This window comes from Pan troglodytes, chromosome 9 (assembly GCF_028858775.2).
Source record: "Pan troglodytes isolate AG18354 chromosome 9, NHGRI_mPanTro3-v2.0_pri, whole genome shotgun sequence".
NCBI lineage: Eukaryota > Metazoa > Chordata > Mammalia > Primates > Hominidae > Pan > Pan troglodytes.
Window position 1 is genome coordinate 105389384 of NC_072407.2, and position 24864 is coordinate 105414247.

At 36.6% G+C, this 24864-nt stretch overlaps 1 protein-coding gene across 3 annotated transcripts in view; it reads left to right on the forward strand.

Annotated features, from left to right (window-relative positions):
- DYNC2H1 (dynein cytoplasmic 2 heavy chain 1) overlaps positions 1 to 24864 on the forward strand; it is a 374133-nt gene that overhangs the window by 233060 nt on the left and 116209 nt on the right. For all 3 annotated transcript variants that reach the window (XM_063784470.1, XM_063784471.1, XM_063784472.1), the window contains one exon: positions 16422 to 16538. In XM_063784470.1, coding sequence (XP_063640540.1) covers positions 16422 to 16538 — 117 coding nt within the window. The remainder of the gene's footprint in view (positions 1 to 16421; positions 16539 to 24864) is intronic.

Consider the following 24864-nt stretch of genomic DNA (forward strand, 5'->3'; position numbering starts at 1 on the left):
AAGTACTCCTGGAACGAACTTTAGAAATAATTGATTCCAAACTTAGATACTGAGTTCCTAATGTTGTGCACTTGTAAACAATAAGCTCTGCAGTATATCTCAAGGTTTCTTCAATTATTTCAGTTCTCCCCATTGTAGGCTATTTCCAGAAATTCAGTTCTTTGAAACATTTTTATTTCAACCTGGGCAACATAGTGAGACCCCTTCTCTACAAAAAATTAAAAAACCAGCTGTGTGTGGTGGCATGCGCCTATAGTCTCAGATGCTTGGGAGGCTGAGGTGGGAGGATCACTTGAGCCTGGGAGGTCAAGGCTGAAGTGATCCGTGATCATGCTGAGAGGTGAAGCCAGCTGGACTTCCTGGGTTGAGTGGGGACTTGGAAAACTTTTCGGTCTTACAAGAGGTTTGTAAAATGCACCAATCAGTGCTGTGTAAAAAGGCACCAATTGGCACTCTGTAGCTAGCTAGAGGTTGGTAAAATGCACCAATCAGCACCCTGTAAAATGGACCAATCAGCACCCTGTAAAATGGACCAATCTGCACCCTGTAAAATGGACCAATCAGCACTCTGTAAAATGGACCAATCAGCAGGACATGGGCGGGGACAAATAAGGGAATAAAAGCTGGCCACCCCAACCAGCAGCAGCAAGCTGCTCCAGTCGCCTTCCATGCTGTGGAACCTTTGTTATTTCGCTCTTCGCAATAAATCTTGCTGCAGCTCACTCTTTGGGTCTGTGCCACCTTTTTTTTTTTTTGAGATGGAGGCTCGCTCTGTCGCCCAGGCTGGAGTGCAGTGGCGTGATCTCGGCTCACTGCAAGCTCTGCCTCCCAGGTTCAAGTGATTCTCCTGCCTCAGCCTCCTGAGTAGCTGGGACTACAGGTGCCCGCCACCACACCCGGCTAATTTTTTTTGTATTTTTAGTAGAGACGGGGTTTCACCATGTTAGCCAGGATGGTCTCGACCTCCTGACCTCGTGATCCACCCGCCTTGGCCTCCCAAAGCCACTGCACCCGGCCAGGTCTGTGCCACCTTTAAGAGCTGTAACACTGCAAAGTTCCACAGCTTCATTCTTGAAGTCAGAGAGACCAGGAACCCACCGGAAAGAACCAACTCCAGACATATCTTGGGGGCTTGTCTGGGATATTACCAAGTGGTGAGTACTATGGGACGGACCCCTTTTGCTTGCTATTCTGTCCTATTTTTCCTTAGAATTTGGGGGCTAAACACTGGGCACCCGTCGGCCAGTTAAAAGTGACTAGCACGGCCACCGGACTAAAGACATGGATATCAGGCTTTCTGGGAAAAGGCTAACAACCCCTGACTCTTTGGAGTTGGGAGCATTGGTTTGCCTGGAATTAGCTTCTGCTTTTCCTGTACTTCCGGGCTGAGCCAAGGGTTGACAGAGAGGAAAGCCATTCAGCTCTGAGGTCCCGACAAAAGTTTCGTTCACCCTGCAGCCATGAGCAGAGTTCTCAAAGTTAAGTCGCCCAAGCGCAACTCGACCATCTATCCTATATATCCTGACCCTTGCGTCCTGGGTCCTAACGCCTGTGAGACAAACTTCCTCGCACCTCTCTTCTCCAAGGCTAGTCCTGCTTCTAAAAACCACTCCCTGTCTCTGGTTCTTTTCTAGTTTCTCCTATAAGAATGATTTCTGGTATAAATTTCAGGACTCTGTTCCTTTCTTTAGGCACCCAGGCCCACCAATCAGAAAGACATAATTTTTGCCGAAAGCCCCGTCGGGGATGGGGAGACTATCTGGAATTTTAGGATTCCCCCCTCAGGCAAGCAGGCCTAACAAAAGCTATTCCTGAAGCTAGAATGTGGGGAGCTTCAGAAATTATATCCTTCCTATTCATATGAGGAGAAGTGAGGACAAAAGGCGTCACTCTTCCAAAACCACCTCTGGACACAATGCCACTGCATTCCTGTCTGGACAACAGAACAAGACCTTGTCAATAAATAAAATAAAATAAAACTTTGTTTTCCTCAAATGAGTGTTTTGAACTTAGGACTTTCTGGAATTGGTAACTGCCAGTTGTGTGCTTCCATTTAGACAAACAAATCTCCCCAAAAAGTGCTTTTCCTATATTGAGTTTGTGATTTGGTTTCATGGCTATAAGAGAAGTGTCATATTATTGCATATCTTATTTAAGACTGTACACTTCAACAATTTCTACCTGTGATTTATGGAATTAATAAATTCAGGGAAATGATAAAGTACAGTTCTTAGAACAGTCTTCAGCAAAACTACTCCGTCACTTTTAGGAGTCAGTGAATCTCTAGAGCAATTTGAGATAAACACTGTGAAACTTTGGTGCAGACCCTTTTGACTTTGGTGCATCTTTTCAGTACCGTATGTGACTCAGAAAAATGTTTTAACAGTCATTTGAATCAACATTTACATAAACACGAAATCTTTATGTAGAGATTTTAGATAGAGGCAAATAAGACTGAGTCTCTGGGCTGACTTCCTCATAGTCTTAAACCAGTGCAACTCTATCCATGAAATAAAATATTCTAATAATAGGATAGACATTTTCGTATTCTATAGACAGTAACAGAAATAGTCGTTTTTCCTCCAGTCACTCCCCATCTAATTCAGAATAAATGCATTCATTACAGAGGCTTATGAGATCCTCCAGGCTCAGGCCTTCTGCTCCCTCATTGCCTTTGTCCTCTGATCTTCCTCTTGCTCACTTTGTTGCAGCCACACCTGCTACACTTCCCTTGAGCTTCTGCCTTGGAGCCTTCATACCTTCTGTTCCTTTTGTCTGGAACATTCATACCCTAAGTATCTGAATGGCTTAGTCTGTTACTCCCTTCTGGTCTCTGAATGTTACCTTACCAAACAGACGGTTTTTGAGCATTTGTATAATATAGCAACCTCCCCCAACACTTAGTTCCACTTATTCTCCTTAACCTGCTTTGTTTTTGTAAGACTTCTTAGTATATTTATGTGTATTCTTCTGATTTTGAATTTTTACTATCATTTCAAAATATAACACTTAATATATATAAAAGAATATATGTAACTTTAATATATTAATGAGTAATTAAAACATTACAAGTGTGAGGATAAGATATTACCATAACTTGCATCGACTTATGTGATTTTCTTCTATCCAGTCCCCCTCCCATTCTGCTGAAGTCCCCACCATTCTGTTTTGTTTAAAACTCTTTTTGTGGTTTTACATATTTTTTAGTAGTTCTATTACGTGCATGCATTCTTTCAATCTCTCACACATGCATTCATGCCTAAAAACATATTGTTTTGCTTATTTTTCAAACATTATAAAGCAGTGTTGCAAGGGATGTCCTAGGTTTTGTTTTTTTCCTTCAGCTTTGTCTGAGATTCATTATTGTGGTTGGTTTGGCTGCTGTTTCATTCTTTATTGTTATTGTACAATATTTCATTATGTAAATATAACACAATTTGTGTATCCATTCTCCTATTGATGGACATTTGGGTTACTCCAGTTTTTTTTTTTTTTTGGCTATTGAAACAGTGCCACTAGGAACATTTGTGGCTGTATCTCCTTACTGCATAAGCTCCAGAGTTTCTCTAGAGTATATGCTTAGGAATAGAATTGTTATGTCAAATTGTTTTTAGTGGTTGTACTAATTCACTATTGTGCGAACAGTATGTAATGTCTGCATCCTTTTAATCCTACTAGTACTTGGTATTTTGGGATGCCTTTATTGTTGCCAGTCTGGTGGGTTAAAATGGTACTTCATTGTGATCTTGATTCACATTTTTTATTGCTGTGGAGACAGTATGCATCTTTCCATGTGTTCTTCAGCCACTCCTGCTTTTTCTATTGGAAAAACAGCAATAAGGCTGATGTGGCTGAAGCACAGTGAGGGAGAAGGGGAGTGGTGGGACATGAGGATGGGAGGTAGCTGGGGTGGAGGTGGACTAGGTCATAAGTCTTGTGAGCCATGAAAGTAAATAGATTACTCTGGCAGAGTATGTTTTCTAGAAAATAGACTACTGGGGAGTAAGACTTAAAGCAAAGAGAGATGTTAGAAAACAGTTGCAGTAGCTAATGCTGTTGCTCAAAATGGTAGCAGGTTTGGGGAGGCAATTGTTATTAATAAAATTTCTGATTAGCTTTAGTTCTGTAAAAGTTATATATGTTTTTGTATAAGAGCTACGTGTTTCTACGTGCTAGCTACATATTCACTTATTTTCTTCTAAACATACTTTGAAGTTCCAGAATTGTATTATTTTTTCATAGTTTCAATAGCAATTTCATGGCAAAATTTTAAAAACCTGTTAGATTTATTCTTAAAATGTAATGATGACTTTTCTATTGCCAAAGATTTGAAGATTAATTGCTAGTGTAATAATTTTAGCATAATTGCATCGAATGGCTTTTATGAACCCAGCAGCTGTGGTTACTCATATTCAGCAGCTGTGGTTATCCTGACTCAAATGGTTTTTCATCAGTTATTAGAAAAGTCACAAGTTCTTGGTAAATTCATTTCTGAAATTGGAAAGCTTAAGTTTCCATTTTTTCTCAGATATACTCTATTTGAATATATTATCCCATATTTCAAGAGCATATTTTTAGCCACAACTTAGCCAATGGCAACATCAGCAAAAAGAGATAATGTATTTGTACTTTTATACACAGTGTAATAACTTCTGATTTCTAATTGTAGGCAAATCTGAATTTGAATACTTTTCATATTTTGAGTTCTAAGACCGTTAGACAAAAGCAAGTTGACTGAAGGATATCACCAGCCTATTTCATTTTGTAATGTACATAATGATGTTACATTTTTCCTTTTTAATATTTATGTAGAAATAATGTATTTACTAATATCATAGACTTGATTTTCAAACTTTTATTACGTTATTATTTAGTAAGATATGAAAGTGTCTTTTTGAAAATGCAGTTAAAGGGAAAGAACTATGTACTTATCTTTCCTTTGTGAATTATATTTCAAGATAACAAAAGAAAAGTTGATAAAACTCTTCCTTATTGAATAATTCTAGATAATAAATATGGCAGGAATGATGGAATTTGAAAAATCATTATTTCACAAACTCTAATAAAATAATTGGTTCAGACAATTATTATCAAAGGTTGAATCCATTAGATGGAAGGTTGATGGGGGTGTTTGCAAGAGAAGGATAAGCTGTCACCACCTGTACCCTGTGATGAATCTTTGCATCACAAAGAGGAGGCATTCAGACACTATGTGCCTCCTAATGTGATGAAATATGAAGAACAATTTCCAAAAGTATTCTTTCAAAAAGAGTAAACCTGAACCTAATCAAGTTTTAGAACTAATTTACCATTAACAGGAAACACAGGTATAAAAGAACAAGTTAAATGACAACACTAGAACCAGAATGTGGGACAGTTTGCAAGATAACGAACTCAGTTTAATCAATAGGTTAATGGCAGGCAAAAGAGGCAAGCGAGAAGGGCTTCTCTATATTAATAAGACTTATAATACATAACAATTTATGACCTTTCTGTGAATCCTGATTTAAATAATTCAATTAAAACAAATTTTGAGACTGTCAGAGAAATTTAAATATGGACTGGATATTATGTGATGCCAATTAATTTTTGTTTCTTGGGAGAAGTAATGGCATTATAGTAGTTATATCATTTTTTTTTCTTTAGAGATACATACTGAGTATGTAGGAATTAAATAACACGTTGTCTGGGATTTGTTTTAAAACGCTTAAGGAATAAAAACAAGAGGGAGATGAATGAAGCAAGTGCTGGAAAGTGTTGACAGTTGTTGAATCTACATTATGGGTATCTTTGGGTTTCTTTGAAAATGTTCATAATAAAAATCAGTTTTTGTGTATCTTTGAAAATGTTCATAGTAAAATTAATATTTAAAAGTTTTTAAAATGTCGTGGATATTTACATGTATGTTCTTGACCTTGTCACCCACCTTTTAGTACTTTCTTTTACACAGCTATTAGCACTTTTCTCCAAAAAAGTCTTGGGTGGGAGGCAGCATCCCCTATTACTGCAGTGTTGAAAATGGCAACCACTTTTCAAGTCCCCCTCACATTTAGAGAACAGTCATGCCAGGCACCAACCCCAGTTTCTGAATAGGGAACTAGTGAATCAAAGAGGCAGTTTCTTTGCTCTCTTGAAAGGCAGTGGCAAACTAACCTACACTGAGAAAAAGGAAGTCAGTGATTGCCTAGTGATGGGGGAGGAAAGATTAGACGGGGGAGGGATTGCGAAGTACTAAGAGGTAATTTTCGAGGTGATGAAAAATGTTTATTATTTAACACTAATTAGCAAATTCTAATTCCTGGTAACATCCAGAGCTGAAGGCAAAGGTGATAGAAAAGCCATAGCTTCTGTGTTCAGTGGCACTATCAGGTTTTCCTTTCCTTTTTCCACCAGAGTAACCAGTGTTTAACTGACCCTAGCCCAATTTTTAACTTTCCTGATAATTCTGTAAACTACCTAACATTGTTTTAGTAATTATCTTTTTTTACTTTTTACAGCTTTATTGGGGTTAATTAGCATTCAATAAACAGCACATATTTAGTGTGTATATTTTGGTAATTTTTGAAATATGCATATATTTTTGAGGCTATCACCACAACAAGATGGTGAACATCCCCATTACCCCCAAAAGTTTTCTCTCAGCACTCCCTCCTCTTTCTTCTCCCCTATTCCCAGGCAACCACTGATTTCTTTTTTATCAGTATAGATTAGTTTGCATTGTCTAGAGTTTTATATAAAAGGACAATACAGTTAAGTGTACCGTTTTCTTTACGGCTTCTTTCTCACTCAGTGTAATTATCATAAGATTCATCTATGTTATGTATATTAGGAGCTTTTCCTTTTTATTGCTAAATAGTATTCCATTTTATGAATATACCACAATTTGTTTATTCATTTAGTCATTGAAGATATTAGTTTGTTTCCATTTTGGGGCTCTGATATGGTTTGGCTGTGCCCTCACCCAAATCTCATCTTGAATTCTAGTTCCCATATCCCCCATGTGTCAAGGGAGGGACCTCATGGGAGGTGATTAGATTATGGGAGGCAGTTTCCCCCAGGCTGTTCTCATGATAGTGAGTTCTCACGAGATCTGATGGTTTTATAAGGGGCTTTCCCCCCACATTGCTCTGCACTTCTCTCTCCTGCTCCATGTGAAGAAGGACATGTTTGCTTCCCCTTCCACCATGATTGTAAGTTTCCTGAGGCCTCCTCAGTCATGCAGAACTGTGAGGCAGTTAAATCTCTTTCGTTTATAAATTACCCAGTCTCGGGTATTTCTTTATAGCAGCATGAGAATGGATTAATGCAGGCTTCTACATTAAGCTGCTGTGAATATTTAAACATTGATTTTATATCTTCATATGAACATATTCTTTTATTTCCCTTGACCAAATACCTAGTAGTGGAATGGCTAGATTATATGACAGGCATATGTTTAATCTTTTAATTAACTGCAAAACTGTTTTTAGATGTGATATATAATAGATATTATTTTAAAAAATAAATAGATGAATGTATTAGGAAAGATGAGGTCTTACATGTATTTCATTGTGTATATACATGATATAGTGCATTTATATGTTCCGTGTGTCTTATTTGTATTTTGATAAATAACAAAAGTATATTTTTACTATCAGTAGGTAGGATTGTTAGATCCACTAATTATTCAGAGTGCGACAAAGTGTCATCTCAAGGCAGATACAGCATTTCATATAGTAATTAATACCAGATCTTATTTAGTATTAACCAGTTATGCACAAAACATGAATATATATGATTTATAATGAAGTGTCAGCCTAGTACTCCAAATAATATAGCTCAGTATTTGAAAACTGATATATTCACTGTGTGAATATGAATTTATAATAAATATCCTTCGGTGACAGGTTCATTCTCAATTTGCTTATGTTAAAATTGCACTAACTAGCAGATCCTCTGAGATTTATTTCCAGGCTTTTAATGTCATATTACCTTGAAAAATGATGATGTGAGTTCTTAACATGGTAGGGTGCCTGTACATTTCACTTTTGATCTTGAGTGAAATCTCATCTCACAAATCACCAACATAAATTACAATTTGGTCTTGTGTGTGACTGGCATAAATATATTTTAGAGACATGAGAAATACAAAGAAAAGTTTTCCCGCCTCCCCCTTTATCCTGCATATGTTAACATTAGAAAGATAAACCACTGCATATTCTCCTGTCTCATTTTAACATGTTGGTATGTAGTTTTGGGGGGGTATGCATTCTTATGTATGCAGGGAAATTTTATATGGTTTGATACATCTTGATGTGTTTGGTGACACAGTTGAACATCATCATTGTACATGGCCAAGCATGCACAGGGAGCATGAAACTATTAAGGGGTGATGAGAATATTGCCTAAGTATATTTTTGAGGCCCCCAAATTATTAAAATAGAATATTTGGGCTGAAGTTAAAAATATAATATTGTTTAATGAATTTCTATTCATTTCAAAAACAGAAGATACATATTGTAAATATAAAAAGTATTATAAATTGTTTTTTTCTGCAAATATCTGAGAAAACTGATGATTTAGTGTTTTTCCTTTATAATTCTTAGACATTTAATTGTCTTTATTTGTCTTCTTGGGATAGGTAGATCCTTATGTGCAGTGTTGAATAAACGTAGTGATAGTTGGCATCCTTACCTTGCTATGAGTTTAAAGGGAATGGTTTTTAACATTTTATTATTATGATATTTGCTTCATTTTATAGATACCATTTATCAGGTTGTATTAGTTGGTTTGGCCTGCTATAACAAAATACCACAAATTGAGTGGCTTAAACAACAGAAATTTATTTTCTCACAGTTTTGGGGGCTAGAAGTCTGAAATCAGGGTACAGCATACTCAATTTCTGGTGAGGCTGCTCTTCCAGGCTTGTAGACAGCTGCCTTCTTTCTGGGTCCTCACATGTCCTTTCCTTTGTACATGTGCACAGAGAGTGAATGAGTGAGGTCTCCAGTGTCTCTTCTTCCAGGGACTCAAATCCTATCAGATCAGGCCCCGAACCCCTATGACCTCATTTACCCTTAATTACCTCCTTGGAGGCCACTTCTCCAAACACAGCCATAATGGGAGTTAGGGCCTCAACAGATGGATTTTAGTCCATAAATTAAGTCCATATTTATGGACATTTAGTCCATAAATTAAAGAAGTTTTCTAATATTCCCAGTGCTTCCCTTAGTCTTCACTTTACAGCAAACTATCCCAAAACTTAGTGACTTGAAGTAATAATGTTTTCTGATTTTTAAATGATTCTGTGGGTTGGCTGGATTATTCCTTTTTAGTTTCACTTAAGCTTACATGTAAGGTTACCTTTATTTGGAGAGTTGACTGGGCTGGAAGGTTCAAAATGTCCTTACTCATGTTTGTAGATGGTGCTGGCTATTAGCTAGGGTGACTTGATTCTTGATTGGCCTTTTGTCTACCAGATGCTAGCATGGTATATCAGGGTTAAGTCCGGAAAGTAAACTGCATGTCCTTTTGAAGTCTAGGCTTTGTAAATTACATATTGTTTTTGCCGTATTCTGTTAGTCAAAGCAAATCCAGTCCAGATTCAAGATGGTGGAGAAGTAGGTATCTCTTGATATGGGAGGAGAAGAACATTACATTGCAAAGGATGTGATTGCAGGAACGCATCATTTATCGAAGGCTATTATTATAACAATCTCCCAAATCTTTGCTAAGTTTGCTAGGGGTAATTTGTTACGAATTTATTGATGAATTTTATTGTCCGTGTTTCCTCTAAATATTGAGAAGATTATATGTTTTTTCTCATTAATTTATGTGATGAAATATAGTTTCTATGATTGAACCATATATTCAGTGTCATCCTGTATATCTTTTTAAAAATGTTTGATGTTTATTTCTTTACTTGAATCTGTGTTCAGGAGTAAGACTGGTCTTTGAATTTACATTTTCTTTGGTATTAAATTTTTACTAGCCTTTGTAACATTATTTGGAAAATGTTGCCTCATTTTTCTAGTCTCTGAAAAAATTATTTGTTTTAAAGAATGCTAATAGAACTTAACATGTAAACTATTGGTGCCTGAGATTTACTTTGAGATAGTATTTTTAACTTCTAATTTAATTTTTTGACCAACTATAGCCCCACTTAGAAAAACTCCACCATTCTTGAGATTGTTTTAATTTACATATTATTAAGAATTTCTCTATTAGCCAAATTTGCAACTTTTTATGGTATAAAGTTTAAAATAATCTCATGGCATCTTTTAGTATTTTCTATATCTGTAATTTCCTTTAAAAGTAGAATTTTAAAATAAAATTTTTCCATTTTTAATTTTATCATTAGCTATCTACCATTCAATCTGGTAAGAAATCTCTTAATTTTATTAGTCTTTTCAGTGAACCAACTTTTGGCTTTTTAAAAACTCTGATCTCTTTTGTATCTGTTTTCTATTTAAATTTTGTTTGCTCTTATTGTTATATATAACCTTCATCTATATTCTTAACTGTGTAATTTATAAGTTTTACTCAATTTTTAGCATTGCTTCTTTTTAACATAAGATTTGCTGCTATAATTTTCCTCCAGAATCTCATTAACTGCCCATTCACTATTCTATAAATTTTGATATGTGGGTTTTTCATGAACACAGTATTTTAAATTTTTATTAAAATTACTTACTTGACCTTGAGTTATTTAGAAATGTGTTTTCATATTTCCAAGTGTAGGGGGTTAATTTTGGTAACATTTTACCAATTTCTAACAATTACATTGTTGTCAGATATGATCTGTGTGATATCAACTCTTAAATTTGCTAAGACTAGCTTTATGGCCTAATATGTGGCTGATGTTCTTAAATGTTCTCTGTGTGCTTGAAAGAATGTTCTTGCTTTTACACTGTTGGTGAAAATGTAAATTAGTTTGACCCTTGTGGAAGACAGTATGGCGATTTCTCAAAGATCTAGCACCAGAAATACCATTCGACCTAGCAATCCCATAACTGGGTATATACCCAAAGGATAATAAATCATTCCATTATAAAGATACATGCATGCATATATTTACTGTAGCACTGTTCACAATAGCAGAGACATGGAATCAACCCAATGCCCATCAATGATAGACTGGATAAAGAAAATGTTGTACATGTACGCCATGGAATACTATACAGCCATAAAAAGAAATGAGATCATGTCCTTTGCAGGGACATGGATGAAACTAGAAGTCATCATCCTCAGCAAACTAACACAGGAACAGAGAACCAAATACCATATGTTCTCCTTCATAAGTGGGAGTTGATCAATGAGAACACATGGACACAGGGAGAGGAACAACACACACAGGGCCTGTCAGGACTGGGGGAAAGGAGAGCATCAGGATAAATGGCTAATGCATCCGGGCTTAATACCTAGGTAATGCGTTGATAGGTGCAGCAAACCACCATGGCACACATTTTCCTATGTAACAAACCTGCATGTTCTGCACATGTATCCCAAAACTTAAATTTTTTTTACAAAAAATGATTGTCTGTTCTCCAGATATTGGATGTATTATATGTCCCTTAGGTCATGCTTGTTGATTGTGTTCAAATTTTCTATATGTGTTCTGTATGTGATCTACCAATTGCTGAGAAACCCACATTAAGTGTCCTACATAATACTAGATTTCTATTTCTCTGTATCTTCTGGTAATTTTATTATCTACAACATCTGTGTTTTTAAGTATTAGGTTGGTGCAAAAGTAATTGCGGTTTTTGCCATTACTTTTAATGACAAAGTATCTATATATCTATATATAAAGATACTTAGAATTATGTCAATAGATAGTGATGCTTTTTCCCCTGTAATACTTTTTGCTTTAAATTTTGTTGAGGTTTACTAAAAAAGGGTTACCTTTTTCATTCTATTACCTTTTAACTTTGAATGTCCTTATGTTTTAGGTGCCCACTTTTAAATATATATACATATATTTAACTATTAACATATAAACATATTTTTAGCTGTTGTTTTTAAGTAATGTTTAAGCAGTTGTTTTAAAGTAATCAATTACTGCAATTATTGATTTATTTGGATTCATTAATATCATTTTTAAAAAATCTCTTTGGGCCGGGTGCGGTGGCTCACACCTGTAATCCCAGCACTTTGGGAGGCCGAGGCAGGCGGATCACGAGGTCAGGGGATCAAGACCATCCTGGCCAACACGAGGAAACCCTGTCCCTATTAAAAATACAAAAATTACCTGGGCATGGTGGCGCATGACTGTAATTCCAGCCACTCGGGAGGCTGAGGCAGGAGAATCACTTGAACCAGGGAGTTGGAGGTTGCGATGAGCTGAGATCACGCCACCGTACTCCAGCCTGGGTGACAGAGCCAGGCTCCGTCTCAAAAAAAAAAAAAAAAAAATCTCCTGTTTAGCCTGCTGTTTGGCCTGCTGTTTTTTGTGACCAAGGGCCTTCTACTCTACCCTTGTTTGCATTCTTTTAGATTCATTTTCCCTTTTTAAAAAAAATTCTGGGTTTTTTTCTGTTTTGGAAAATGTATTCTATACTTATTTTTTCCCTCAATGGTTATACTAAATTTTAATGTGCCATCCTTCCATACAATACGGTGATTTAGAATGCTGTAACTCTGGTCACTTTATCCCAACTTCAATATGATTGTTTTTCAGTGTTTTATTTCTGCTGTATATTGGGATCATACTTCAATAGATTTATAAATTTCTTAAACATTTTCTTTGCTTACCATTCCTTTTTACTTATTAGACTTTTTTTTTGATGATTTTCTTCTAGCTAATGTCCATGGTTTAAATAGTGAAGCTCTATTGATAGTGCACTCTCAGTTTTGTCTCAAAAAAACTCATATTTTATATTTTCTCAAAAAATAATTTTGCTAAATTTATAACAATGCTAGGTTGACAGTCTTTTTGTCAACATGTTTTGCCTTCCATTGTTGCAGTTGGGAAGTGTTTGTTTGGAATAATCTATTATTTCTAGCTTCTTGTAAGATCTTTTTTTTTTTCCTCAATGTTCTCCAATTACATTGTGCAGTACCAGATGATTTCATTTATTCTGGTTGGGATTCTTTGACTTTTCTGAATATGAGAAGTATTGTCTTTCATCAGTTCTGGAAAATTCACAGAAAGTTTCTTTTTAAAAATTGCCTCTGTCTCCTTTTATTAGCTCTTCATATAGTAATAACTCTGAATAGGCATATATTAAGAGTTTTACTTTTCTTCTTCATGTTTTAAAACTCTTATTTATTATTTTATGTCTTCGTATTTTTTCTCTTTTGGCTTTAGCATTTAAGATTTTCCTTATTTTCCTTGAAAATTCTGTCATAAATTTTAAGTCATTAGTTGATGATGTTCTTGCTTATTCATAATTTTGAAATGTGCTTTATCATAAAATTTTCTCCAGAAATCTAGTCTGCCATATTCCCTGTAACAAAAATGTAAATTATTTAATTTCTTTGACATCTATAAAATGAGAATGAGTGTTTATATTCCTTCTTATTCCAAAAAAGAATTACTGGCAGTGACTAACAAAAATGTAAATAATCTACTAGGATAAAATCAGTAGTTGAGGAAATTAGTGTAAGAGAAAATTAGGATGGGAAAATAAAATAAAACTAAGGAAACAGTTTATGCCAAATAGGACAAAACAGAAAAGCTTGTACTTTCTGTTTCTATAAAGTTGGTATTGTTTGATCAGAAATCATTTGGGGTGCTTCATGATATCCAAAGGAAAATACAATTATGTATAAGATTTAGTGTCTTAAAATAAAACATACCAATTGCTCAGGAAACATAGGTGTTCCTGAAATGTCTCTCACTGGTCTTTGAAATGAGAACAGATGAAGTAGGAGTGGGTTTCCTACAATTTCTTCATTTTAAAAGTTTGTTTTCTAAATTATTTTTTATTTTTTAGAGATGGGGTCTTGCTTTGTCAAGTAGACTTGAGTACAGTGGCATGATGATAGCACACTGCAGCTTGGAATTCCTGGGATCAAGCAGTCCTTCCAACTCAGCCTCCCCAGTAGTTACAGGTGCACACCACCATACCTGACTAATGTATTTTTAAAATTTTTTAAGAGAAGAGGTCCCAATATGTTGCCCAGGTTATTCTCAAACTCTTAGCCTCAAGTGATCCCCCCACCTCAGCCTCCTGAGTTGCTAGGATTGCAGGTGTGAACCACTGTGCCTGGCTCCTTTGCAATTCTTATAGATCTCCCAAAGCATGCCAGTAGCATAATTCATGCTGTTAATTATGGGTAGAAAGTGGAAGAATTGATGTAAATATGTTGTTAATGAATTAAATTTTATCCCTTTTGATACCATTTTAAAGTAGTATTCTGAAAAAATTATATTTAACTGGTTTAAAATATGAAAAATAGATATTTTATTATGTATGCTTTATAAAAAGATAAATATATGTGGTAGATTTTATAAAAACAGACAGTTCGTTGATACAAGTTATAGCCCTGTCCTCATTAATAAAAATGTTTTTATTATATGTTTGAACTCCCTTTCTTATTACTGCCTGTTCTTTAAAAATTATGATAGTATTATTTAAAAAGAAATCCTCACATGTTATTTTTCTTGGACAGAAGACATCTTTTTTTGGTTGGTGTACATTTTATTCTTAAAACAGATTTTAACATCATGCACAAAAAAATTTGCACTCTTTTTCCTTTAGACATCTCTTTGCATTCTTATTTGTTTTCTGTCATGTTTGACAAATTTAAAACACGAATAAGTGACAGCAAAACTTGAGTTAAAATAGCACTTCTGACTACCAACTAGTTGTGTTTTGTAGTGTAGCAAAGCTGATAAATTAGGTGCTATTGTAGGGTTCAGCTAGAGCAAATGAAAATAATTTATCAGAAAAACAAAAAAAAATCAAACACTGAATCACAGTTTTTTAAGACTAGAGAATCAGTCAAACACTCTGGAAGTAACTTGAGTTTAACAGCATGATTATTGATGTTTAACAGTTAAATCCTACATTCATTCTGAAAGATTTATGGCCCTGATTTTGTTATGAACTTTACTAATGTAAGAACCTAACAAAATATGAAATATAGTTCAATATGTTACAAAAGGAAAAACAAATCACATTTCTCCCAAAGTAAAAACAGAAGTAGTCAACATGCTGCAAATGTTGAAGTTTAAAATACTGACTTAGGAAGATATATCTGGTTTTTTGGATTTATTTTATTTTAGACAAACAGTGAGATAGCACAATTTTAATATTTAGGTATAATATGAAAAACAATATATACATCATTGATTTTATATATATAAACACACATATATCACATTATCTGTAACCTAATATTTAGCATAGTTTGTAATATTCTCGATCATTAACAAATGATTAATAAGATTCATTAATGTTCTTAAAATGGGAATCATTAAGTATTATTTTAGAAAAAAAGTGAGTGAATTGGTTTTGATGAGAATAATGATAAAGAAACTGATAATAAGGACATTATAGAAGTGAAAGCCCTAAATAGGGAATATTTACCTTGCCTTGTTTGAATTGATTGACCCATACTTTTTTCATTGGAGCCTTGTATGTAGAGGAAACATTGAAATTACAACTTAAAGTTAATGTAGAGCATTAAAACATTTATAAATAACTTAACCAGTAATTATCATTGCTTTACCATTTTATAGGGTTTATTATGCTATTCTTTTTCCAGTCATTTCATATTTTTAAGGAAACTATCTTTGTCAGCATTTTGAGATTATGAAATTTAAATCAAAACAATTCCAGATTTCAGAAATGAACAAATAGAGACACTGAGCAGTTATTAATTATGAGTAATTGGAGCTTTCTGGATAAAGAGGCAGCTTTATGCCAGGACTGGTGGCTCACGCCTATAATCCCAGCATTTTGGGAGGCCGAAGTGGGAGGATCGCTTGAGCCCAGGAGTTCAAGACTAGCCTGGACAACATACTGAGACATGGTCTCTACCAAAAATAAAATTAGGTGGGCATGGTGGCACACACCTGTAATCCCAGCTAGTAGGGAGGCTGAGATGGGAGGATCGCTTGAGCCCAGGGATTTGAAGCTGCAATGAGCTATCATTGCGCTATTGCACTCTAGCCTGGGTGTCTGAGCGAGACCCTGTCTCAAAAAAATCCAAATAGCAACAACAAATGAAGCATCTTTCAAATACAAGCCATTATAGTATACAATTTAAAAATCGGTTTTCCCCAACTTTGAGTTCTCTTGTTTTTTAAACTGCTTAAATAAAACAGTAAAATATTAAGCCAATTGAAGAGAGATAATAAGATTATAAACTGTTGACAACATTTTTGGTCTCTATTTTTATAAAACAAAATGTCTGTTTTTGTACCTATGTTCTTTCTTCCTGTTCGGCTGAAGTTCTTTTTATTTGTTGATACTTATTATTTTTTTATTCAGGTTATTTCACAGTTGAGGATTTTGGGCAGATCCATAACAGCTGGTTCCAAATTTGATAGAGAAATCTGGTCTAATGAACTTTCTCCTGTCCTCAATCTCTGGAAGAAACTAAACCAGGTTAGTAGTGGAATATTCTTCTGATTCTTTTGCTTTTTCTCCCACACCGTAACCATGTGCTCCCCATTTCTGCCTGAGTCATACAAGTAATCACATTGCACAGGTTCCTAACTGTGAAGTCATGGCCCATGACCTCCTTTCTTCATACAAATGCACATCAAAGTTAGTATTTTTTACTCTCTCTTTTATGAAATAGATCTTTCCTTATCTTTAAGTAAGTAATCAAATTCACATAATTTCAGTTCTTCCCTTTAGCAGTTCATTCCTTGTCTTGATGTTTGATAATTTTCTTCCTCTCAGGGCTATGCTTCTTGTAACAGTTTCTGAGCCCAGTTTCCAACTTTTTTTTAAGTGACATTGGCAGTTTTGTATTTTCTAATGATTTTCCCAATTCATGCAGTTCTTAAAATGTATATACATAGTACAACCATGTAGGTATTCATATGTATATATATTATTATGTAATATAGCTATTTATTCTGAGAATAATGTGTGATTGTTTTCAGTTTTTACTTAGTAATAATATGAAAATGGAATAATTCGCATAATTGACTAAGTTCACCTCTTATTAAACAGAAAACCAATGGCAAAAGTAACCTTAATTATTGCAAAGATCTCATCTTACATTTTGGAGACATAATCCAGGTATTTGTTGGAAAGTTTCCTTCTCTGTGAAATACAGGTTAACTTGTTTGACTCAATTTCCAGAGTTTGGGGGAAGATTAGAGTCTACTCTGTAGTTTTGGCACCTTAGTCCCCTATAATTTTCTCTGCCTACTTCTGAATTTGCAAAGTCCATGTTGTTGTTTTTTTTTTTCAAAGAAAAAAATTTAATTATACTTCAACAGTGAGATGTTTAACAAAGTTATTATACTGTAAACAATGAACACTGATCTAACAAAAAATTATGATCAAACTGAAAATTACGACATGGGAAAATGGAACAAGGAGAGTATATTGAAAATATTTTCTTCCAATCTATGTTTTGCATTTTCATTTTCCTAACAGTATTATTCATACTACGTATATATATTTTTTTACCACCATGTGTTCAAGTTTTTAATCTCAATTTTTTCTTCAAAGTTTGTGCTTTTTTTTTTTTTTTTCTTTTTTTTTTAATTATACTTTAAGTTTTAGGGTACATGTGCACATTGTGCAGGTTAGTTACATATGTATACATGTGCCATGCTGGTGCGCTGCACCCACTAACTCGTCATCTAGCATTAGGTATATCTCCCAATGCTATCCCTCCCCCCTCCCCCCTCCCCACCACAGTACCCAGAGTGTGATATTCCCCTTCCTGTGTCCACGTGATCTCATTGTTCAATTCCCACCTATGAGTGAGAATATGCGGTGTTTGGTTTTTTGTTCTTGCGATAGTTTACTGAGAATGATGGTTTCCAGTTTCATCCATGTCCCTACAAAGGACATGAACTCATCATTTTTTATGGCTGCATAGTATTCCATGGTGTATATGTGCCACATTTTCTTAATCCAGTCTATCATTGTTGGACATTTGGGTTGGTTCCAAGTCTTTGCTATTGTGAATAATGCCGCAATAAACATACGTGTGCATGTGTCTTTATAGCAGCATGATTTATAGTCATTTGGGTATATACCCAGTAATGGGATGGCTGGGTCAAATGGTATTTCTAGTTCTAGATCCCTGAGGAATCGCCACACTGACTTCCACAATGGTTGAACTAGTTTACAGTCCCACCAACAGTGTAAAAGTGTTCCTATTTCTCCACATCCTCTCCAGCACCTGTTGTTTCCTGACTTTTTAATGATTGCCATTCTAACTGGTGTGAGATGATATCTCATAGTGGTTTTGATTTGCATTTCTCTGATGGCCAGTGATGATGAGCATTTTTTCATGTGTTTTTTGGCTGCATAAATGTCTTCATTTGAGAAGTGTCTGTTCATGTCCCTCGCCCACTTTTTGATGGGGTTGTTTGTTTTTTTCTTGTAAATTTGTTTGAGTTCATTGTAGATTCTGGATATTAGCCCTTTGTCAGATGAGTAGGTTGCGAAAATTTTCTCCCATGTTGTAGGTTGCCTGTTCACTCTGATGGTAGTTTCTTTTGCTGTGCAGAAGCTCTTTAGTTTAATTAGATCCCATTTGTCAATTTTGTCTTTTGTTGCCATTGCTTTTGGTGTTTTGGACATGAAGTCCTTGCCCACGCCTATGTACTGAATGGTAATGCCTAGGTTTTCTTCTAGGGTTTTTATGGTTTTAGGTCTAACGTTTAAATCTTTAATCCATCTTGAATTGATTTTTGTATAAGGTGTAAGGAAGGGATCCAGTTTCAGCTTTCTACATATGGCTAGCCAGTTTTCCCAGCACCATTTATTAAATAGGGAATCCTTTCCCCATTGCTTGTTTTTCTCAGGTTTGTCAAAGATCAGATAGTTGTAGGTAAGTGGCGTTATTTCTGAGGGCTCTGTTCTGTTCCATTGATCTATATCTCTGTTTTGGTACCAGTACCATGCTGTTTTGGTTACTGTAGCCTTGTAGTATAGTTTGAAGTCAGGTAGTGTGATGCCTCCAGCTTTGTTCTTTTGGCTTAGGATTGACTTGGCGATGCGGGCTCTCTTTTGGTTCCATATGAACTTTAAAGTAGTTTTTTCCAATTCTGTGAAGAAAGTCATTGGTAGCTTGATGGGGATGGCATTGAATCTGTAAATTACCTTGGGCAGTATGGCCATTTTCACGATATTGATTCTTCCTACCCATGAGCATGGAATGTTCTTCCATTTGTTTGTATCCTCTTTTATTTCCTTGAGCAGTGGTTTGTAGTTCTCCTTGAAGAGGTCCTTCACATCCCTTGTAAGTTGGATTCCTAGGTATTTTATTCTCTTTGAAGCAATTGTGAATGGGACTTCACTCATGATTTGGCTCTCTGTTTGTCTGTTGTTGGTGTATAAGAATGCTTGTGATTTTTGTACATTGATTTTGTATCCTGAGACTTTGCTGAAGTTCCTTATCAGCTTAAGGAGATTTTGGGCTGAGACGATGGGGTTTTCTAGATAAACAATCATGTCGTCTGCAAACAGGGACAATTTGACTTCCTCTTTTCCTAATTTAATACCCTTTATTTCCTTCTCCTGCCTGATTGCCCTGGCCAGAACTTCCAACACTATGTTGAATAGGAGCGGTGAGAGAGGGCATCCCTGTCTTGTGCCAGTTTTCAAAGGGAATGCTTCCAGTTTTTGCCCATTCAGTATGATATTGGCTGTGGGTTTGTCATAGATAGCTCTTATTATTTTGAAATACGTCCCATCAATACCTAATTTATTGAGAGTTTTTAGCATGAAGGTTGTTGAATTTTGTCAAAGGCTTTTTCTGCATCTATTGAGATAATCATGTGGTTTTTGTCTTTGGCTCTGTTTATATGCTGGATTACATTTATTGATTTGCGTATATTGAACCAGCCTTGCATCCCAGGGATGAAGCCCACTTGATCATGGTGGATAAGCTTTTTGTTGTGCTGCTGGATTCGGTTTGCCAGTATTTTATTGAGGATTTTTGCATCAATGTTCATCAAGGATATTGGTCTAAAATTCTCTTTTTTGGTTGTGTCTCTGCCCGGCTTTGGTATCAGAATGATGCTGGCCTCATAAAATGAGTTAGGGAGGATTCCCTCTTTTTCTATTGATTGGAATAGTTTCAGAAGGAATGGTACCAGTCCCTCCTTGTACCTCTGGTAGAATTCGGCTGTGAATCCATCTGGTCCTGGACTCTTTTTGGTTGGTAAACTATTGATTATTGCCACAATTTCAGCTCCTGTTATTGGTCTATTCAGAGATTCAACTTCTTCCTGGTTTAGTCTTGGGAGAGTGTATGTGTCGAGGAATGTATCCATTTCTTCTAGATTTTCTAGTTTATTTGCGTAGAGGTGTTTGTAGTATTCTCTGATGGTAGTTTGTATTTCTGTGGGATCGGTGGTGATATCCCCTTTATCATTTTTTATTGTGTCTATTTGATTCTTCTCTCTTTTTTTCTTTATTAGTCTTGCTAGCGGTCTATCAATTTTGTTGATCCTTTCAAAAAACCAGCTCCTGGATTCATTGATTTTTTGAAGGGTTTTTTGTGTCTCTATTTCCTTCAGTTCTGCTCGGATTTTAGTTATTTCTTGCCTTCTGCTACCTTTGAATGTGTTTGCTCTTGCTTTTCTAGTTCTTTTAATTGTGATGTTAGGGTGTCAATTTTGGATCTTTCCTGCTTTCTCTTGTGGGCATTTAGTGCTATAAATTTCCCTCTACACACTGCTTTGAATGCGTCCCAGAGATTCTGGTATGTTGTGTCTTTGTTCTCGTTGGTTTCAAAGAACATCTTTATTTCTGCCTTCATTTCGTTATGTACCCAGTAGTCATTCAGGAGCAGGTTGTTCAGTTTCCATGTAGTTGAGCGGCTTTGAGTGAGATTCTTAATCCTGAGTTCTAGTTTGATTGCACTGTGGTCTGAGAGATAGTTTGTTATAATTTCTGTTCTTTTACATTTGCTGAGGAGAGCTTTACTTCCAACTATGGGGTCAATTTTGGAATAGGTGTGGTGTGGTGCTGAAAAAAATGTATATTCTGTTGATTTGGGGTGGAGAGTTCTGTAGATGTCTATTAGGTCCGCTTGGTGCAGAGCTGAGTTCAATTCCTGGGTATCCTTGTTGACTTTCTGTCTCGTTGATCTGTCTAATGTTGACAGTGGGGTGTTAAAGTCTCCCATTATTAATGTGTGGGAGTCTAAGTCTCTTTGTAGGTCACTCAGGACTTGCTTTATGAATCTGGGTGCTCCTGTATTGGGTGCATATATATTTAGGATAGTTAGCTCCTCTTGTTGAATTGATCCCTTTACCATTATGTAATGGGCTTCTTTGTCTCTTTTGATCTTTGTTGGTTTAAAGTCTGTTTTATCAGAGACTAGGATTGCAACCCCTGCCTTTTTTTGTTTTCCATTTGCTTGGTAGATCTTCCTCCATCCTTTTATTTTGAGCCTATGTGTGTCTCTGCACGTGAGATGGGTTTCCTGAATACAGCACACTGATGGGTCTTGACTCTTTATCCAACTTGCCAGTCTGTGTCTTTTAATTGGAGCATTTAGTCCATTTACATTTAAAGTTAATATTGTTATGTGTGAATTTGATCGTGTCATTATGATGTTAGCTGGTGATTTTGCTCGTTAGTTGATGAAGTTTATTCCTAGTCTCGATGGTCTTTACATTTTGTCATGATTTTGCAGCGGCTGGTACTGGTTGTTCCTTTCCATGTTTAGCGCTTCCTTCAGGAGCTCTTTTAGGGCAGGCCTGGTGGTGACAAAATTGGTCTGCATTTGCTTGTCTGTAAAGTATTTTATTTCTCCTTCACTTATGAAGCTTAGTTTGGCTGGATATGAAATTCTGGGTTGAAAATTCTTTTCTTTAAGAATGTTGAATATTGGCCCCCACTCTCCTCTGGCTTGTAGGGTTTCTGCCGAGAGATCCGCTGTTAGTCTGATGGGCTTCCCTTTGAGGGTAACCCGACCTTTCTCTCTGGCTGCCCTTAACATTTTTTCCTTCATTTCAACTTTGGTGAATCTGACAATTATGTGTCTTGGAGTTGCTCTTCTCGAGGAGTATCTTTGTGGCGTTCTCTGTATTTCCTGAATCTGAATGTTGGCCTGCCTTGCTAGATTGGGGAAGTTCTCCTGGATAATATCCTGCAGAGTGTTTTCCAACTTGGCTCCATTCTCCGCATCACTTTCAGGTACACCAATCAGACGTAGATTTGGTCTTTTCACATAGTCCCATATTTCTTGGAGGCTTTGCTCATTTCTTTTTATTCTTTTTTCTCTAAACTTCCCTTCTCGCTTCATTTCATTCATTTCATCTTCCATTGCTGATACCCTTTCTTCCAGTTGATCGCATCGGCTCCTGAGGCTTCTGCATTCTTCACGTAGTTCTAGAGCCTTGGTTTTCAGCTCCATCAGCTCCTTTAAGCACTTCTCTGTATTGGTTATTCTAGTTATACATTTGTCTAAATTTTTTTCAAAGTTTTCAACTTCTTTGCCTTTGGTTTGAATATCCTCCCGTAGCTCAGAGTAATTTGATCGTCTGAAGCCTTCTTCTCTCAGCTCGTCAAAATCATTCTCCATCCAGCTTTGTTCCGTTGCTGGTGAGGAACTGCGTTCATTTGGAGGAGGAGAGGCGCTCTGCATTTTAGAGTTTCCAGTTTTTCTGTTCTGTTTTTTCCCCATCTTTGTGGTTTTATCTACTTTTGGTCTTTGATGATGGTGATGTACAGATGGGTTTTCGTTGTGGATGTCCTTTCTGTTTGTCAGTTTTCCTTCTAACAGACAGGACCCTCAGCTGCAGGTCTGTTGGAATACCCTGCCGTGTGAGGTGTCAGTGTGCCCCTGCTGGGGGGTGCCTCCCAGTTAGGCTGCTCGGGGGTCAGGGGTCAGGGACCCACTTGAGGAGGCAGTCTGCCCGTTCTCAGATCTCCAGCTGCGTGCTGGGAGAACCACTGCTCTCTTCAAAGCTGTCAGACAGGGACATTTAAGTCTGCAGAGGTTACTGCTGTGTTTTTGTTTGTCTGTGCCCTGCCCCCAGAGGTGGAGCCTACAGAGGCAGGCAGGCCTCCTTGAGCTGTGGTGGGCTCCACCCAATTGAGCTTCCCGGCTGCTTTGTTTACCTAAGCAAGCCTGGGCAATGGTGGGCGCCCCTCCCCCAGCCTCGCTGCCGCCTTGCAGTTTGATCCCAGACCGCTGTGCTAGCAATCAGCGAGATTCCCTGGGCGTAGGACCCTCCGAGCCAGGTGTGGGATATAGTCTCGTGGTGCGCCGTTTTTTAAGCCGGTCTGAAAAGCGCAATATTCGGGTGGGAGTGACCCGATTTTCCAGGTGCGTCCCTCACCCCTTTCTTTGACTGGGAAAGGGAACTCCCTGACCCCTTGCGCTTCCCAGGTGAGGCAATGCCTCGCCCTGCTTCGGCTCGCGCACGGTGAGCGCACCCACTGGCCTGCGCCCACTGTCTGGCACTCCCTAGTGAGATGAACCCGGTACCTCAGATGGAAATGCAGAAATCACCCGTCTTCTGCGTCGCTCACGCAGTACTTACTATCATTACTTACTATCATCACCAGCAATGATAGTACTCATGAGGATTAAATGCATTAATATATGTAAAGCTTTTATAATAGTGTCTGGCATATGTAAGCACTCTCTTTTAACTATTCATTTAACATTTTTTGAAGGTACTTTTATTATGAATCGTCATTTATAATATATGATCATTCATTTTACCCTTTTTCAAGCAAATTATTATTATTTATATCATAATATTATTGGTCTGTCATTCATTTGGAATATTTTAATGAGTATGTAATGTGTTTCAGTTATTTTTGTGCTAGGGACTATGTAGAGATACTTGTGGACAGAATAGTCATGGTACCTACCTTGTGGAGTTTACAGTTAGTTCGTAAGATATTAAAAGATGAAGCAAGTAAATAAATAAAATATATTATTACAAATTATTGCAGATGCTGTGGGTGGAAAGCACAAGTGGTGTTATAATAAGGGAGAAGACCTATTTTGGCCTGGATAGTTAGGGAGTATCTTGTTTGAGAAGTGAAATTGAATCCAAGATATGAGCAATGAGAAGCTAGCCAGACAGAGTTGGAGGGGAAGACTATTTCAAGCCAAGGTGACAGCATACACAAATTCCCAGAGAAGAGAAAATGTTTGGCGCATTCAGTAAAACTGAAAGGATGTCAGTGTGATTGGAGTATAGAGACTAAAGGATAGAGTAGATGAGGTAAGGGGATGCTATGATCTGAATGTTTGTTTCCCTCTTGAAATTCATATGTTGAAGTCTTAACTCTCAAAGTGATGGTATTTGTAGATGGGGTCTTTGGGAGGTATGATTAGGGCATAAGAATAGAGCCCTCACAAATGGGATTAGTGCTCTTATTAAAGAGGTTCCAGAGAGATCCCTTACCCCTTCCTCCACGTGAGGACACATCAAAAAGACGGCCATCTGTGAATCAGGAAGCAGGTGCTCACCAAATACAGAATCTGCTGGTGCCTTGATCTTAGACTTCTCAGACTCCAGAACTGTGAGAAATACATTTCTGTTGTTTATAAGCCACCTAGTTTATGGTGTTTTGTTATAGCAACCAGAACAGACTAAGACAGGGGAAGGAATTTTATTCCAAGTGCAATGGGAAACCATGGAAGTTATAGGTAGAGTGGGTATGATCTAGTTTACAATTTCAAAAAGTTTTTGAAGAAAGCTGTTGTGTAGAAGATGGTGAGAAAGTAAGGAGAACATTCAGGAAGCTCCTGCAGTAGTCC